Source organism: Rattus norvegicus, chromosome 7 (genome assembly GCF_021556685.1).
Source record: "Rattus norvegicus strain SHRSP/BbbUtx chromosome 7, alternate assembly SHRSP_T2T, whole genome shotgun sequence".
NCBI lineage: Eukaryota > Metazoa > Chordata > Mammalia > Rodentia > Muridae > Rattus > Rattus norvegicus.
In genome coordinates this window covers 122748065-122767356 of record NC_141540.1, presented here as the reverse complement: position 1 = coordinate 122767356, position 19292 = coordinate 122748065, and the positions used below count along the sequence as shown (strand labels likewise).

The window sequence follows — 19292 nt, the reverse complement described above, 5'->3', positions numbered from 1 at the left end:
GAGAGTGTGCTCATTGGCTACCCCGCCCGAGCTGCGGGCCAATCATGCCGCAGGAAATAGGAAGCCGGTTCCGCGCTCGCCCGCGCCCCGCCCCCATTAAGGAGGGGCTGGGTAGCCCGGGCGATTATGGGAGTTGTAGTTTTCCCCCGGGTGCACCAGAAGGGGCGTTGCCTTAGTAACGTGAAAATCTCCTTGGAGGGTACTTCTCAGTTTTGTCCTCTTTAAGTCAAATTTCAAACCTTCTGAGCGCTTAGGATGGACGCGGCTAGGCCCCAAACAAAGCTTCGCACTCTCCCTAGGTAGGAAGTAAAGGTGTTCTTGTACCGGAATGCCTAGCAGAAATGCCTAATCCCTCTTTCAACTCAGGCAGAAACAGAAACCCTGTGTCTGTCTGCTTGCTAGGGCTGGTTTAGCAGGTAAAGGTTCTTGCTGCATGAGCCTTTCTACCTGAGTTCAAATCCCCGAGCCCACTACATAAAGCTGGAAGGCGAATACCTACCCCACAAAGTTGTGCTGACCTCCGAGTCATAAAACAAACAGACACAAGCTAAATAAATAAATGTTTAAAAAAAAAAAAAGCCTAGGACTGGAGAAATGGTTCCGTAGTTACTGGTCACTTTTCCAGAGGTACCAGGTTCGATTCCCAGCACCCACGTGACAACTCACAAGCATCTATAAACCCTGTTATAGTGGATCCTACCTTCTCTTCTGATCTCTGACAATGCCAGACACTGACATGGTACATATATATACATTCAACCAAACACCCACATCATAAATAAATTATAGTGATATATGTTATAACCTTCAGTCTAGGGGAGATGACTTAGCTAGTTGAATGATTGCAACCAGAGCATGGTACCCTAAGTTCTGTCCCCAGTACATGATGGAGCGTGCCTGTAATCCCAGGATTGGGTAAGCAAAAGGAGGGTTCTATGGCCTGCTGGTCAACCAGTGTAGCTCCAGTGGGTGGCAAGAGATTGAGGAAGACACTGAAGTCAAAGGTTTTGCCAAGGAGTATACACATGGAGTGAGTCCCCAGTACACCCTCCTTCCACACCCTGGGTTCTCCTTGGGAATTGTGTGGCCTTACAAACGTCTGAAATCAGACCAGTCTGGGTTAACACTCCCGGAGCCACACCCAGCTCCCTTTCAATGCTCGCAGAGCACGCCCAGTTCCCTGCCTCTGTGTTGCTTTTTTTTTTTTTTTTTTTTCTTTTTTTCGGAGCTGGGGACCGAACCCAGGGCCTTGTGCTTGTTAGGCAAGCGCTCTACCACTGAGCTAAATCCCCAACCCCCTGTGTTGCTTTTTTATTTTCAAAATTTTATTTATTTTCTTACTTGTTTTCTGTGTATCAAGGGTTTGGCTTGCACATATGACTGTGCACCATATGTGTGGCCGGTGCCAACAAAGGCCAGAAGAGGGTGTGGGATATCATGGAACCGGGGTTCCAGATGGTTTATGAGCTGCCATGGAAGTGCTGGGCCTCGAACCTGGTCCTCTGAAAGAACAGCCAGTGAGCTTAAAAACACAGCCCTCTTTCCAGCTCTTGTTAGTGTGGTTGACCTACCAGGAGCCACACCTTAAAGAAAACTGACCCTGCCCCAAAGTCTGTCTATTCTCCTTGCCTCATTTAGGGGCAGGAACTCACAAAGCCCTTCCCACCCTGAGTGGGTGTTGAGTGGCTTCATCAAGTGCAGGTTTTATTCAGGCATCCACGGCAGCTGCAAATTCACAGGTGCGGTGGTCCTGTTGCATCCTGAAGACATCATTTAGCTGTAGTCTCTTAAAAATTTTTACCAACTGCTCTTGACTATGGGTCCCTGAGGCCTGAGGGGTGGGGCTCATTTTATACTGAGGGTGAACACACCATTCATGTGACTATTGGATTTCAGTGAGTGTTTTGTATTGTCTCAAAGTCCTAGCTGCTGGGCTTGGAGAGCTGGCTCATCAGTAAACAGCATCTCTGCAGAGGAACCAGGTTTGTTTCCCAGCATCCATGTTGTGGGGATCACTACCACCTGTGACTCCAACTCTAGAGGAGTCAAAACCTCTGGACTCTGCAGGCACCCACAGTCACGGGCGCACGCACGCACGCACGCACGCAAGTACGCACGCATGCACGCACACATCTCCTATACTTGTAATTTAACAACAAAAACAAAAAACAAAAAACAGGGGTTGGAGATTTAGCTCAGTGGTAGAGCACTTGCCTAGCAAGCGCAAAGCCCTGGGTTCGGTCCCCAGCTCCGAAAAAAAAAAAAAAAAAAAAAAGAAACAAAAAACAACAACAACCAACTCCTAGGGCTAGAGAGATGGCTCAGAGTTCAATTCCTAAAGCCCACATGGTGGTTCATAACTATAACTTCAGTTCAACAATCTTCTCCACAGACACACAAGCGTGCCGTGGTGGTGTACGTCTTTAATCCCAGCACTAGAGAGGCAGAGACAGGTGCACCTCAGAGTTGGAGGCCAGCCTGGTCTACAGAGTGACATCCAGGACAGCCAAGGGCTATACAGAGAAACCCTGTCTTCAAACAAACAAACAAAAAGTCAAAACAAAACCAAAAAAAAAAAAAAAAAAAAAGAACTCCTTTAGATTTCAAATACATTCCTTAAGACTCGGTGACGTGGTCTGTGTTCTCTTTCCCCGCCTCCATGCCTTTCTAGGTGCACCCTTCTGTTCTTGGACACAGAGCTGAAGCTGACCTTAGAGTGAGGACTGGAAGATGGAATAGTTTCCATAGAGCAAATGCCTTCTTATGTTAAAAAGTCGATCTCTGGGCTGGGGATTTAGCTCAGTGGTAGAGCGCTTACCTAGGAAGCGCAAGGCCCTGGGTTCGGTCCCCGGCTCCCAAAAAAAAGAACCAAAAAAAAAAAAAAAAGTCGATCTCAGCCAGGGATAGGAATATATACACCTTTGTCCTAGCACTGGGGAGGCAGAGGCAGGAGGATGAGCAGTTCAGGTTTATCCTTTATATAATGAGTTTCAGCCACAAAGATCACTCTCTGGGGGCTGTGGGTAGTCAGGAGAGACAGCAGGGAGGCCAATTAGAAACTTCCTGTGCTAATGTAGAGAAAGGATGGTAGCTTCACCCAGGGCAGAGGCGGATCTGATGACAGTATGCACTGGGAGAACGTGAGTTGCTCACTGAGCCACAAAAGGACATCACATTTAAACAGAGAGCTCAAGCAGGTCTGCAAAACCTGCGACTCTTTTGCCTTTAATCCCAGCACTCAGCAGACAGAGACAGGAGGGTCTGAGGTCAGCCTGGGCTCCAGAGTGTTTTCCAGGCTATACTGCTCTCCAGTGTAAGACCTTGTTTACAATCAGAAAAGAAAGAAAAGGTGTTGGGGATGTGGATCTGGAGGGATGGTTCTGAGGTTACGAGTGCTTGGTGCTCTTTTAGGACTTCAGTCTTCCTATCAGACAGCTCTGATAGGGCTCTGGCAATCTCATCTGGCCTCCGCAGGCAAAAGGCTCAGGTAACACACCGACACAAACACACAAATTACAAAAAGAACAAGATGGGCATGGGGAGGCTTGCCTTTAATCCCAGCACTCAGGAGGCAGAGGCTCAAGAGGATCACTCTTGAGTTCCTGCCTGGTTTACGAGTAATTAGTTGCAGACCAACAAGGGCTACAAAGTGAGACCCTGTCTCATTATATTATTAACAATAATATAATAAATAATAATAAGCCTGTCTTTGGAAAGAAGGGAACATAGAAAGGGGTCACAAAGATGGGTAAGCAGAGCCCCTACAAGGTGGCTCAGTGGTTAAGGGCCACCCTCCAAAGGATCCAAGTTCAATTCCCAGCACCCACATAGGCAGCTCACACCTATCTGTAACTCCAGTTCCAGGGGATCCAACAGACACATGTAGGCAAAACACCAATGCATATAAAATAAAAACAAATAATTTAAAAAAAAAGATTGGTAAGTAGGCAAAGGCTCCTTCAGAACAAGCCTGAAGACCTGAGTTTGATCCCTGTAACCCCCAACATTGTCCTGACTGCCAGATGAGCCGTTTGGCATGTGGTAGCCTGCACACACCCACATACACAAAAGCAAACAATGAACACCTAGGGGCCTGGGCACGTAGCTCGTTGGCCCTGCTTACACAGCCCTGGGGTTGATTGCAGTGGCACAAAACTGTAACCTCTGAATTTAGGGTGTGGCAGCTGGGACTGAAGGATGAGAAGGTTCAGGGCTAGCCCCTGACAGTCTCATAGCAAATTCAAGACCAGCCTGGGCTACATGAGACCCTGTCTAAAAACAACAACAAAATAATGGTGCTTGATCAGAGACACCTATGATACTGTAGAGCAAAGACAAGAAGGTAGCTGGGACTAGAGGACTGAGACCTGGGGGTGGGAGTCGTGGAGCTTGGGTCATTTCCCATCAAGTCTGAATCAATCAGAAAATGCAACATCCCATTTTATTATCTTTCTAATCTTTTTTTTTTAAAGCTGTATTTATTTTATGTATATGAGTACATTGTAGCTATCTTCAGACACACCAGAAGAGGGCATCAGATCTCATTACAGATGGCTGTGAGCCACCATGTGGTTGCTGGGATTTGAACTCAGGACCTCTGGAAGAACAGTCAGTGCTCTGATCCACTGAGCCATCTTTCCAGCCTGAACTGTCAATTTCTAATAGATCATTTAAAAAGTAACACAAATAGAGTTTCAGACAGGACTTAAATCCCTTAGGCTTGGAGAGAAGATGCCTGTGCTAATGGCGTCTGATTCTCAGCACTGTTGTTTAATAGCCTCTTTTAAAGATTAACACATTTCAACTTAGTTGGGTGTGGCGACCCTAGCCTTTAATCCCAACACTTGAGGCAGAAGCAGGTAGATCTCTGTGAGTTCAAGGCCAGCCTGGTCTAGAAAGCAGGTCCAGGACAGCCAGGGCTAAACAGAGAAACCTTATCTCAAAAAACCAAAACCTACCAAACAAACAAACAAACAAACAAACAAACAAAACCTCATTCCATCCTACAGAGGAGCTCCTTAAGCAGGGAGGTAAACAATGACAACAAAATAGCTTCAGGAAGTCCCTGAAACTGACCAGATTCCCTAGGCTCCTCCCTGCCACAGTAGGCAGAGAGAGCCCAGCTGCAGAGAAGACTCCGACAAGAAGAGCTGCCTGTAAGAGATGTAGACCAAATGAGACACTGGAAAGGAGATTCTCCAACCTGCTGAGCTGCCTGCAGCAGTGCAGTGAGCTCCAGGTTCCCAGCTTTGTGAGCTGTGTGTCACTCATGCTGGGTGGGCTTTGGTGATGCAGCTGTCTGAGTCAAACCTGCTTCTGTAAGTAATCCCCACCCCCAACTCCTTAGTTCACCAGGTTGGACTTGGTGATATCTTTACTTTGGTCTGTTGTGCCCTGATCCATCAGTAGCAGTTTGACTACAATAACTTTTTGTCATCTGCATTGGCTAGGTGTTTGAGTTGGATCTAAGCCGACCCCATAAAATGTGGATAAATGTTTATTTAACCTCCCCAGGAAAAAGTTTGTCCCATAAAGAGCATCCACATCACGGTGACTCAGCTTTCTGTAACTCCCAGTCGAGGGCATCTGATCCTCTCACATGTGGTAGCACATATATACATGCAGGCAAAACACCTATATACGCAAATATATCTTTTAAAAGGGATCAGTAGGCCAGTGGTACACATTCTTAATCCCAGCACTCTGGAAACAGAGGCAGGCATATATCTGAGTCTAAGACCAACTAGCTCAATTGACATACTGACTTGCAGCCTGTCCAAGGGTTACACAGAACAAAATGTCTCAAACTCACCTTTTCTAAGCCCTTCAGTGATCAACCAACATTAGGATTAAAACACTGAGGTTGACTTTTGCCTTCTTGCTGTCCTCTCATCCTGCTCCCCCTCTCCCTATTCCCCTCCCTCTCTCTAGTGCTCATGGTCAGCCTCTACTCCTCTACTCTGTGTGTCTTCCTCTGTCTCTACTACCCTCTCAGCTCTGCTCCCCATGCCCTGAATAAACTCTATTCTTTTTTTCTTTTTTCTTTTTTTCGGAGCTGGGGACGGAACCCAGGGCCTTGCGCTTGCTAGGCAAGCGCTCTACCACTGAGCTAAATCCCCAACCCCATAAACTCTATTTTAATAAAAACAAAAACAAAAAACCCACCACCACCACCACCAAACACTGACATTGAGAATACCAGGGGAAATAAGGCTCACAGATGGGTCTGAGATAGTCAAACTAACTCGGTATGAGGAAGGCTTGCACTGCAGGAAGGACCACAGAGCAGTTGCATCAGGCTCTGACCAGCTCTCATTACCATCTCCACCTAACAAAGGGCAGTAAGAGTTTTAAAGAAGCTGGAAAAAAAAAAAAAAAAGAAGCTGGCTGGGTGGTGCCTGCTTTAAATCTTGATACTTGGAGGCAGAGACAGGTGGATCTCTGTGATTGAACAGGCTTGCCTGGTCCACTAATCGAGTTTCAGGGCAGTCACTTGTCTCAACAACAACAAAAAATAAATAAATAAATAAATAAATAAATAAATAAATAAATAAATAAAATAAGTAAAATAAATAAAAATCACGGTCTGCTTTTTTTCTTTATCTCATACACAGCCATTTGAGGGAGAACAGTAATAGCAGGGACAAACCCAGGATCTTAGCTTCCAAGAAAGCGCTCTACTCACTCAGCCACATCCCCAGCCCTGTTCAATCAGTGCATGCAGCCTACGCCTGCTCCTCCCTCTAGAGAGGGAGACAATGTGAGGGCACAGCCAGCTAGCTCAATGGCAGGGAAACAGGTGCTGTGTCTGCGGGATAAATTGATCTGAGCCAGGGTTGTCCATAGTGAATGCTAGCATGTTCAAACCCATCTTAATATTAAGATAATGCTTTTCTATTTATTTCAGGACTAAAATTGCATGAAAAACTAATTTGAGTCATTAATGTCAGAATGCCTGTAACCCCAGCACTCAAGACAAAGGAGCATTACTGCTACAAGTCTGAGGTCAGGATTACACGAGCGCCTGCATTACAACAAACTCCTCTTAAGTATTCCCTGGGTCTGAGCGCTGATCTGGTGGATCCTTCCTTGCTGCCTGAATGAGTTGTCAGTAATGAACTTAGTCTGGCTAAGTTGCAGTAATGCAATTTATCTTATTAATTAAATGTAATAATTTTTAAAGAGTCTTCTTTACAGGATAGGAAGTCTTGAATCATAGGGGGAAAAGTTAGGATGAGAAATGTTGCCCCTTGGCTGTTTGTGTATTAGACCAGGCTGGCCTCAAAGTCAGAGATGGGCCTGCCTTTGCCTCTAAGTGCAGGCATTAAAGATGTGTGCTACCACCAAAGGCTTTCTCTGGGTAACCTAGGCCGGCGTGGACTTGCAGTGACTTTCTCATGGGGTTTCTACATCTGGTAGCTAACAGCACTTTACCATTTGGCTGGTATAGACGCACTATCACCTGAAAACTCACCAAAATATAGTAAACTATTACATGTACTTCCCTTTTCCTCCTGCCCTAAACAGTAGGCTTGCTAAGTAGCAGATTTTTTTCCTATTGTGCTGAGATCTATTAAACTGAGTCTTCAATGTTCCTAGGATTCATGTCCTCAGATGTGCTACTCAGTTGACAATGACTTCCAGCCTCTCTTTCTGCTTCTTCTCCCTTGTCAATACTGGGCCTGCAGGTAGCTGCCCACTGTGGCATTGCCATGGCTAGCTGAGGGAATAACTGGTACATGTCAGGCAAACACTGTACCAGCTTCATCTCCAAGCCTAGTCAAAGACAAAAGATGAGCCCTAAAGAAGTGACACAAAACCCAGGTGTCTGTCTCACACAGTTTATTTAACAATAGGTAATAAGAAATCAAATTTAACAGTCTATACAGTGATCCAAAGTTCATATTTATAAGTAATCAACCTTAATTGCATGATTTACAACAGTTGAGGGTTTTTGCTTTCTATTTTCAAGTTTTACAGAAAGTGTACGTGTGGGGCAGAGTAAGGAAGAAAGCAAGTGAAGAAACCTCAGACATTTGCATGTTAAAATCACCCCACTGGAGTCATTTCTTACCCTCTTTTTTTTTTTTCCTTTGTTAGATGTAAAAATAACAAAAAAATTCTCTCAAGAAACAGAAACCACAATATTATAATACATCAATTTGGCAGCTGCCCCTGTATATTATGAAAAAGTCATTTTTTTTCTCTACATGTACAAATTATCTTAATACTTGAAGTTTTACCCTTAGACTTACGGAATAGAAAATTTTCTGGAGCACAAAAGTTGACTTGAGGGGTGGAAAGAGGAGGCTTTTTAATTTTTTTAAATGTTTTTAAAAGAATGAACATCTTTGCACCCAGAGAAAAAAATTGGTATTTTAATATATTTATATATATTTATATATATATATATATATAATGTAATTTTACGTAACATTAACCCCTTTTGTCCTCTGGTTTTAGAAATGTTCTTTTTTTTTAAATTCTTTCATAAAGTGAGGAAAATAGGGAAAAATGTCAACCATCTGCACCAGTAAATAATAACTATTAATATTACATATTTTCATTAATTTAAAAAAAATAATAAAACCTATTGGAGGTGCAAGGCAGGAGCATATGGTTGGCTTCAGACCTCAGTTGCCTCCCAGTGCACACTTGAACCACACACACAAGGGGGAAAAAGGGCTGGGGTAACCAGCCATAACAAAAATATATTCTCTGTAATCTATTATCCCTCAGGTTCATCTGGCATGTTTGCTTTAAACCATAAATGGCTACTGCACAGTTCTTACATGTTCCAAGGAAAATGGGTCTTTTAGGCTAAGAAAGATTCAAAAAAATTGTTTTCAGTACAAAAAGTCTTGTTAAGAGAAAATAATCTTTTGCTCCCAAAATACTACAAGGTGTCTCTAGTGTATGTCTAGTGTACTCTGTGAGAGGTTTGAACTCAAGTCTGCACTATCGGCGCTCAGTCCCAGGTCCGTGGCACTTGCACCGTGGAGGTTTGCCATGCCTGGATTGCTAGCGAGCTGTGAAAGCATTGAATTCTGGTCTGGGCTGGCAAAATGCCCTTGTTCCATGGGGTTGGCAGCCTGGGCAGCTACCAGTCCAGGGTGTGGGGAACTGGTCTGTGGAGAAACATGGTGTGGAGAAGGCTGAGGCTGCATCCTCGGAGACGGGCTGGAATGGGGGGGCTGAGACTGTGGTCGAGGAGAAGGGACAGGCTGGGGAGAGCGCACTTGATTGGAGAGAGAATTAGGGATTTGTTGACCTTGTAGGTGTGGGGACTGTGCCTGATTTGGGAGCATATGCTGCTGTGGGCTCATAGGGTTGGGCTGAGCAGGAGACCCCATCTGCTGCTGAAGGAGTCGCTGCTGATAGGCCTGTAGACTGGCTCCCGCCTCAGCCCCCAAAGCCTGGGGAAGCTGACCCATCTGTCCCATATTTCCTTGCTGCATTTGCTGCATGTGATGCTGCATTCGCTGCTGTTGCTGCTGCTGCTGCTGTTGGGGTGGATAGCCAATTCCTTGGGGCTGCTGGAACTGGTTGTGGTTGGCCATTCCAGGGCCAATTCCTGGCCCTGCTCCCTGCTGTTGCATCATCTGACGTCTTAAGATGTCTCTGAACTGTGAAGGCATGGTGTTGTGATTCATGTTCATTTGCTGAGCTTGGGGACTCATCCCTCCCATGGGTGGCTGGAGCTGCTGCTGAGGCTGCTGCTGAGGCAAGCCAGCTCTCTGGACTCCTGCCTGCATAGGATTCATGTTCTGCAAGGCTGGGTTGGAGTGGACACCTTGCTGACCTGGCATGGTCGGTGGCTGCAGCCCTGGCTGTCCCTGGGGCATGCCAGGCTGTCCAGGGAGAGGCTGTGGATTAGAGTTGGCATACTTGGCAGCCCGCTGCTTGATGAATGCAGCCAACAGTTGGGGGTTGGCATGAAGGATACTAAGCACCTGTTGCTGCTGTAAGGGAGAACTGGGAGACCTGAGAGTCCGCAAAAGGTTTTGTAAGGCTTGTTGAGACACAGTGCCTGGCTTGAGAGGGCTCACACCTACTTGGCCCAATCCTGGCTGTGGAGCCATGTTCAAAGGCTGACCATGCTGGGCCACTGACATCATGGCTGGCCTTGGCATCCCTGACTGCATCTGCTGGGGCTGAGGCATTCCTCCTTGGGCCCAAGGTGGCTGCTGCTGCATTCCTGCGGGACCCATTCCTGGATCCAAATGTCCACCAGGACCTCTGGCCATAGGAGGTGGGTTCATACCCATAGGGGCCATAGGTGCCATCTGGTGCTGGATTGGCCTTTGGAAAATTTGTACATGGGCCATCTGGCGCTGTGTCTCTGCTGCCCTCTGAATCTGCATTGCCATCTCTACTGCTGCGGGTGGAGGCCCTGGAAGTGGGGGCTGAGCAGTCTGAGGTGGGGTTGGTGGGGTTACTTGGCCTGCTGCCTTACCCTGGGACACAGGGCCAGCAGTTTGAGTCCTGGGTAAGTAGGGTGTCATGTTGTTGGGAGGAGTGGGCTGCGGTTGAGAGGTGGGTTGGGGCTGGGGTGTCTGTGGGGTGGCTGGCTGTTGGCCAGTTGGGGTAGTTGGAGTAGCAGGAGTTGGGGACGGCAGGCCCTGCTGCTGCCCCGCCACCCCAGTCCGTTGCATGCTGGCCATCCTCCTGCGCAGCATCTGAGCCTGTTGGAGCCGGTGCTGCAGCTGCTGCTGCCGGAGCTTCTGTTTGATGTTGAGGCAGAACGGCACCGGGCACTTGTTCTCCTGGCAGTGCTTGGCATGGTAGCAGCAAAGGGCAATGAGCTGCTTGCAAATGGGGCACCCACCGTTGGTTTTCCGTTTGCAGCCTTTGGTGTGCTGCACCACCCTCTTCATCTTCTGGCAGGAAGGGAGGGAGCAGTTGGCATTGCGGCACTGGCAGGCGTGCACCAGCGACTGGATGCAGCGTTGGATGCTCAGGCGACGAGAGTCTCCTGGGCTCTGTGTGGCTGCGGCTTGCTGGTTGTTGCTCTCGTCATCCAAGCCCAGGCCTAATTTCTCCATTTTGTGGTCATGATTTTTAGTGTTGTAACAGGTGATACACAGGTCATAATCCTGAAGGAGAAAAAAACCAGAAGATGCAGTTGACTCTGCAGGACTGAAACAAAAGCTCCCTTTATAAAACAAAACCAATCTCTTCAGCTGTCACTCCCAACAAGAGGCAGATGTTTGTAACGTGTAATTCGTACAATGGGGACCAGTGTGTCCTGTCGTGTCTCCCCACATGCAACACCTACCTCACACACAGTGCAGTGCCAGCGTGTCTCCACGTGGTGCTTGCACTCATTGCAGGTGTAGACAAAGCGATCTTGACTCTGTGTGTGCAGCTCCACCAGCATGCACATGGTAGACCACTGGGCTCTTCGAAGTGAAGAGAATTCCAGGTGCTTATCCCTTGCAAGGGTGAGGAATGCATCTCTACCATCCATCAGGTCGCAGGGGATGAGAGGGTCAGGATCAACAATGGGAGGCAGGGAGTTGGGAGCAGGACAAGCGATGAGGCGGATTACAAAGAAGACCTGCCAACAGACAAGGCTCACTGTGACTCTGGAACTATAATGCCACTGCAACAGAAAGGCACCAGAGGAGAGGCGCACACAGCAGGAGTGGGTTCAGGGTCAGCTGAAACCCTTCTTCATCCTTGTTCATCTTGAGACTTTAAAGAATTTAAAACTCAAGACCAGATATAGTGAGTGGCTCACACCTTTAATCACAGCACTCAAGAGGCAGAGGTAGGAGTCTGAGGTCAGCCTGGTCTATGAAGAAAGTTCTAGAACAGCCATGGCTGTCTCATAGAGAAACACTAGCTTGAAAAAACAAACAAAACAAAACCCTAAGACTTATATCCTGTTACTTCATTTCAGTAAAACTTCAAAAAACAAGCAAACCTTTCTCAGATTCTACTTTAAAAATGTATGTGCATGTACCTTACATTTTTTTTTGTGCATGAATGTTTTGCTTGCATGAGTCTGTACCGCTTGTATGCCTCTTACCCCAGGCAAGAAAATTTATCATCTGCCCTCTATCATTGGCCAGTTCCGGAGGTTGAAAATTTGTATAAATTGGCATAAAAATCCTAGTCGTGAATCTGAAATGTACCTACACAGTCTGAGATTAGATATCCACCTTTGGTTTTCCATTTGCAGGGTATCGTAAGATTAGATAAGTCTGGATAGATAGTTTAGTGATTAAGAGGACCAGAGTTTAAGTCCCAGCAGCCACAAGAGCGCTCACATGTCTTTACTCCACTTCTGAGGGTTTTACCCCCCTCTTCTGGACACTATGAACACTTGATGCATGTGGTGCACACACACATATATTCCTGGAGGCAAAGCAAGCACTCACATGCAGTTCACAAGAGTCTGTGACTCAGAGTGTACTGGACCAGCCGCCCTCACACAGACATTCATCTAGGCCCAACACCAAATGTACACAAAAATAAAAAAACAGAATCAAATTAAATCACCATTAGCATTTTTTTCTTTTTCTTTTTTTTCTTTTTCTTTTTCTTTTTTTTTTGGAGCTGGGGACCAAACCCAGGGCCTTGCGTTTGCCAGGCAAGCGCTCTACCACTGAGCTAAATCCCCAACCCCCACCATTAGCATTTCAATCAGTACTATACTTTCAAAATTGAGTGAGGCCATTGGGCTATTAGGAATGTTTTCTGACAGTGATACCCACTAGAAATACAGGAGGACTTGACTTCCATGCCAGGGGCATGGCTGACAGGACTGCATTAGGCATCTATCTAGCTTTGACTGTTATCATTTTGTTAGGAGTAGGCAGAGGAAGGAGCACATGGGGAAATGGTTTGAGTATTTGCACTTCCTCACCATTCTGTCTTTTCTAGTGTCAACAATTAAGTGATCAGTCTTCTCACAACTTAACTGCTGCTTAAGAAATTGCTTTATGAAGCTGGGCCCACATGGGGGATGATGCCTTTAATCCTAGTACTTGGGAGGCAGAGGCATCTCTGAGAGTGTACAAAGTGATAACTAGGGCTGCTACACAGAGAAACCACATCTTGAAAAGCAAAATAAACAAACATAAAATAAGAAACTGCTTGTGACTTCATCTTAGAATAGAGTTGAACTGTGATAAGAAAAAAATACATGGCCTGGGGAAGCACCTGAGCTCAGGAGCCTGGTACTAGGTATGATTAGACCAGGCCTCTAAGACTGTCCTCAGCTATACAGTGAATGGAGACCAGCCACGTTATAAAATGATCTCAGAAACAAAAAATTATTCCTTCCATTTCCAAACCTCTTAGAAAAGCATGTTAAGGGGCAGAGAACAGTGGCTCAGTGGGGTTAGGCATTGCTTTTTGTCACAAGTTGCTTTCGCAGAGGACCCAAGTTCCAGTCCCAATGCCTTCGTGGTGGCCATCTTCTACCCCAGCTGCAGAGGACTTGGTGTCCTCTTCTGGCACGGAAGCAGAGCACCCATTCACATAAAACTCAGTAAGTAAGTACAGCCATGTGAGCAGCTCTGTAATCAAGCTTTAATTTAGAAGGGGGTTTAAATATGGGAATATGATTATGAATGTCTGAGTCCGTCTTAAATCTAACATTAAGCACTATTACAAAATAATAGTGGGGCTCTAAGTAACATGAAACATTTGAAGAGTAAATCTGTAAAAATGTTGGCACATGCCTTTACTCTCAGAACTAGAAAGATAGAAGCAGGTAGATCTCTATGAATTCTAGGCCATACGGGAGTTACAAAATAGGACCCTGTCTTAAAAAAGTCAGAATTTTTGAAAATCTATCACTAGGATTAGACAAACCATGCTTACACTTTGAGACACAATGCAAATTTATAACAGCCTCATAGTCACACCATTTTCTCACAAGCAAACTCTATATGCATACTCTTTTCATCCTAGTCAACCCTCCTCCAGTCAAACCATTTCTTCCCTCCAAATTTCCAGCAACCTGGAGTGAGTTCTTACCCTGTGGGCTGGGGTGAGCAGCTTAGGAGCCCACCCTCCACAGCCTTCTACCCTGCAGCGCCTCACTCACCTCTTTATGCTTTTCCATGGTGGCGTACAGTTTCTGAGAAAGGTCATTAGACACGTTGGGCACGCCAGGCTTCTTCTTGTTGCCCCTGCTCAGGCTGCTCTTGTTTTTGCTGGTCTTCTTGTTATTCTTCTTCTTAGCATTTTTGCTATCGCCTTTTGTTACCTGTAGGGCAGCACAAAGGAGAAATGAAGATTGTTAAGACAGATCTGAAAATGACTCTGGGCTGATAATTTTTGTTGTTGTTATTTCTGTAGCTGCTTATCACCCACTATTTCCTTTTAACGTTTCTCTCCTTTTTTTAAACGTACAAGCAAATGCTTAACTATTCTTTGTGTGTGTGTATGTGTGTGTGTGTGTGTGTGTACAATTGATGAATGTATGCCATCTGTGCATAGGTCTTTTTGAGGCTCTCTGATTCCAAACTGGAGTTAGCTATGACCTTTTTCCTGTGGGTATAGGGAACACAGTTGAACTGGGTTCTCCTTGAATAACAGCAATAACTTTGGAGTACACAAAGTTGCCTTTCTAAATTGCTTCCCAAAGACCCCAAGTTTCATTATGTAGAATAAAGCTTGTAAACTTTTTCAGAAAAAGCCTCAATTTGCTTGGAAGTGGTGGCTCATGAATTTAATCCCAGCACTCAAGGGGCAGAGATTTCTGAGTTTGAGGCAAGCCTGGTCTATAGAATGATTTCCAGGATAGCCAGGACTACACAGAGAAACTGTCCCTAGAAAAGAAACAAGAAGAAAAGAACAAAAAACTACAAGAAAAAACAGACAGAAAAGCCCCAGTTTGCAGAAGCCATTGGCTCACGTGTCCAGATTAGAGATAAGACTTGAGTGAGGGGCACCATAGTTGGCAACCAAGAAAGAGGGACATCAGCAAGCTGCCACATAGGACCTACTCAGTCATGAAGTTAACCAAAAGTTAAAGCATTCTGGTAAATAGGGGGAGGGGGGGGATGAGATTAGGGATGGGTGCTGCCACACTTGCTTTAAAACCTTTCACTCTTTTTTTTTTGGTGCTGGAGCCCAAACTTATTCATCTAGGACCCTTGTATGTATGCACATCATGGCACAGGCCTGTAGACGTCAAAGGACAGCTTATGGAAACTGGTTCTCTGCTTCAACCATGTGGGTTCAGGGAGTAAATTCTTTGTTTGGTGGTCAAGTGCCTGAGTCTTTTTATTCACTATACAGAAGTCTGGCCTTGGAACTCACACACATCTGCCTACTTCTGCTTCCTGAGTGCCGAAATAAAAAGGTGTGTGTAACCCGCTTAACCAGACTTTATTAAGTTGAAATCTAGAAAACAGTCTAAGTGTGCTCCAGTCAATAACTGATCAGGCTACTATGAAGGAGTCTCATTAACTGATCTAGGCTTGTGCCTGCCTGTGATTGCCAGCACTTCTGGGAAATACACTAGAGAGCATATGAAGTCAGCAAAGCCTGTAAGCAGCCATAATTTGGTCTATTAGATCCATTTTTTGGTATGGTTCTCCAGGAACTTTTATTACTCAATGTCAGGATACTACTTACAAACAGAGAAACCCTTAGTTCTGAGAATTTGCCTGCTATGCAGCCAAGGTTGACCTTGCATTATGAGGCCCTAAGGGCTGTGATTGAAACACATTATAGCTAGCAGAATTTAAATTGCCCTTTTACACCAAATCAAAGTGTAAACTCCTTTCTCTATTATCAATGAGATGTCAAGACAGACACTGCAGACAAAGTTCTTACATCGGTACTCTCGTTGCTGGTGTTTTCTTCCCGTTTCCTCTCTTCCTCTTCCTGTTCAAGTTCCTTGATGCTTTCTTCCAGAACATTGGGCCAGAAGTCACCTTCAAAGTAAGGTAATTCCTTTGCACTTGTTAATCGATCTTCAGTAGCTTGCTTTAAAATATCCTGTTTAAAAAAAAAAAAAAAAAAGCCTATGTAAATATTAGGAATTTCTATGCTTTCTTTCTAAAAATTTTATTTACTTTTTGAAACAAGGTTTTCTGTGTAGCTCTGGCTATCGTGGAACTTACTATGTAGACAAGACTGGCCGGAAACTCACAGAGATCTGCCTACCTCTGTAGGGACTAAAGGAATTCACATGCACCACAACCAACCAGCTGGCTTTCTGTTTTTAAAAAGCTTTCATTATATGGCAAAAATGAAAATGTCACTAATTTATCACAATGTATTTCCTTCTTTCTTTTAGAGAGGGGATCACTATCTACCCTTGGTTCACTATATACACAGCCCACTATGTAAAGCAGATTGGTTGGTCTCCTCAGAACTCCCAGAGATCTATATACTTCAGTTTCCTGAATGCTGGAATTAAACACATGAAATTACCATACCCAATTCTTTCTTTTTTGAGACAAAGTGTTCCTACTTAGCCCAAGATGGCCTGCAATTCCCTATATAGATGAGTCGGGCTTCAAATTCAAGAGATCTACCTGCTTTTGCCTATCCACTGCTAGTAAAGACATGTACAACCATATCCTACCCATGATAGATTCAGCTATTAAATGTTAGATTTATTACTTTACTTTATATGTAAAAGCATTCGACCTGCATACAGCACATGTGTGCACCATGTGTGCACCTGATGCCCACAGAGGCCAAAAAAGGGAAGTCAGTCAGATCACCTGGAATTAGAGCCAAGGATGGCTGTGAACAACCATGTGGGTGCTGGGAATCAAATCTGGGTCCTCTGCAAGAGCAACTGCTCTAAACTGCTGATCCATTTCTCCAGACCCCCACGACACGTGTGAACTCTGAGTCATCCTGCCTTAATTTCCAGAGTGAGATTTTAGGCAAGCACTACTTTGCTCATCTGTAAATCACCTAACACCTAGCCTTTCTATATTTGGAATTTTATGTATTAAAAAGAAACTTTAACGAATTAACATAACAATTACATGTTCTAAGACCGAACAAGACTTATCAAAAGAGAAGACAGAAGATAGTAGACTGGTACATTTCTATGTTCTAACTGACCTTGTAGTCATGGACAATGCGTTCTGACACAGCCTTGTCAAGCATCTTTTTGTACCATTCTTGCAGGCGCTTGGGCTTTGGTATCTTCTGATCGGGTGGATGGCAATGGAAGATATAGTCATCTCCTTCACTTGGTGGACAGGCCCAGATATGCCCTGTTGTGTATCTAAAAACACAAAGAGAAGGACATCAAGAAATAATTCGTGTTCGAGAAAGCTATAGTAACCTTCCTAGGGTTGTGGAGGATACAGGTGCAAATCCCTGCACACAGTACACCATGGACAAGGACAGAAATGCTCACTCTCAACAAGACCTGGAGCATCTGCTCTAATAGTTCTCACACTACCTACTTGTTTTGAAAGGCCATGGAGGAAGGTTGTGAATTTCATTTATAGAGGGGCTTGGTTCTTGATCCTAAATCCTCAAATCTGTTTTTTTTTTTTTTTTTTGGAGCTGGGGACCGAACCCAGGGCCTTGCGCTTCCTAGGTAAGCGCTCTACCACGGAGCTAAATCCCCAGCCCCCTCAAATCTGTATTTTAAGGTCAAAGAAGAGATGAAAGCCATCTAACAAATTAAGTGGAAGGTGGCAAGTACTCTCCAGGATGTATGGACTTGAATTTAAAGCTAGGGCTAGTTTCATATCTAAACTTATGAATGAACTTGTACCCTCTAGCCCAGGCCTCTTGTATGCTGGGACTCTAAGTGTATACCATCACATTCAGCCTGTTTTCATTATTTATACTCAATTATAAAAGGATCAAGGAAATATTTCTCATTTTCAAATGAATAATACTAATGGTTTCAACAAAACAGACCTAATGGATTAATTTATTAGTTAACACATGGTGATATCATCTTTATATCATAGAAGATCTAAGAAATTGAGGTCATGGCTTCACTATATCAAAACCAACATGAGAAAGCCAAAATATATACTTACACATTTTCTACAACATATCACTTTTTAATATGCTTACCCTAATTTCTTGACATACTCCAAATATCCAATTAGAATTTCATGATAGACTGCAGTCCGCAAGCATTTAGGACGGAAGAAATGAACACTATCGAGGTAAGATATGTATACTCTCCTATATTAAAAACAAAGAAAAATGTTTCATTATGTATCATTATTTACTTGGCTAAAGACATCACCATTCTTTCCTGTGTTCTTTTTACTTCTAACTATCATAGGGAAATCACAGGTGTGACTATGGGGACCTGGGTTGGCCTTGGCTTCCGTGTATGATTGACCTAATACATGCTATGCGCACCATCCTGTTTCTGCCCAATGTGCTTTTCTACTAGTTATAACATGAACCCAATCCCAAATGAGAGGTTGGTCACATAGAGTCCTACCTCTGGTTGGGAGGGGGACAGTCAGAGCCATATTCTTGAACATGCATGCCGAAGAAACACAAGTCAACACCATCAATTTCTTCAAAGGCAAACAGGGCCTTGGTTCGATATGGAAAAGATTCTGCCATCTCTCCACTATCTACAAACCTACATAATCCAGATTAAAAGGAAAACACAAATCATTGAAGGTTGAAATCAACAATAACCAGTGTGCACAGTTGTAGGTCTGTAAGAAGTGAATGGGAGATTACTAGACACCTTGCTTTCATGCCTGGTTTCACCTCCACAGTTTTGTCAGAAGCATGAACAACCCGAACAGTGACCTCTCCTGATTCAGGGTGATTTTGTCGCCTCAGAAAGTCATTCACTCGATTCTCCAGAAAGGTCCCAAGTCTGGTAGAAGGCAATCCTAGAAATATGAAAGTTACAAGTCACCAAGGTGTGGCCTTCTATACATTCCTAATGTCAAAGAGCAGGAGTGAAGTTACTGGGGCTGAAATTTCCTGTCAATACTGACAGGGTCAACCAACCTGATGTATTTGTTTTTTCAATATAGTAAGGTAACTGATATCTTATCTCTCAACACAAAGTATTAGGTAATGCTAGAAGGTGTTTGTAAATTAATTCTACCGTGATTCTAGTCAATCACTTTTACATGTGCCCCACATTATGATTATGTGCCAGAATAGGAAAAATATAGGGGAAAAATGCATTAAAAATTTCAGCAATTTTTTTCTTTTCTTTTTTTTTTTTTTTCCGGAGCTGGGGACCAAACCCAGGGCCTTGCGCTCGCTAGGCAAGCGCTCTACCGCTGAGCTAAATCCCCAACCCCAAATTTCAGCAATTTTAATAGTTCAATATTCAGTATGCTACAGAATTA

The 19292-nt window shown here is 44.5% G+C and overlaps 1 protein-coding gene across 2 annotated transcripts in view; it reads right to left on the bottom strand.

The window, feature by feature from the left end:
- Positions 1 to 7827: 7827 nt before the first annotated feature.
- The window catches only part of Ep300 (EP300 lysine acetyltransferase), a 71171-nt gene continuing 59706 nt past the window's right edge, over positions 7828 to 19292 (bottom strand). For both annotated transcript variants that reach the window (XM_087559839.1, XM_087559840.1), the window contains exons 24-31: positions 18671 to 18821; positions 18413 to 18559; positions 18031 to 18144; positions 17053 to 17218; positions 15802 to 15966; positions 14063 to 14224; positions 11279 to 11560; positions 7828 to 11096 (exon numbers count right to left, since the gene is read on the bottom strand). In XM_087559839.1, coding sequence (XP_087415965.1) covers positions 8910 to 11096; positions 11279 to 11560; positions 14063 to 14224; positions 15802 to 15966; positions 17053 to 17218; positions 18031 to 18144; positions 18413 to 18559; positions 18671 to 18821 — 3374 coding nt within the window. In that variant the 3' untranslated portion in view covers positions 7828 to 8909. The remainder of the gene's footprint in view (positions 11097 to 11278; positions 11561 to 14062; positions 14225 to 15801; positions 15967 to 17052; positions 17219 to 18030; positions 18145 to 18412; positions 18560 to 18670; positions 18822 to 19292) is intronic.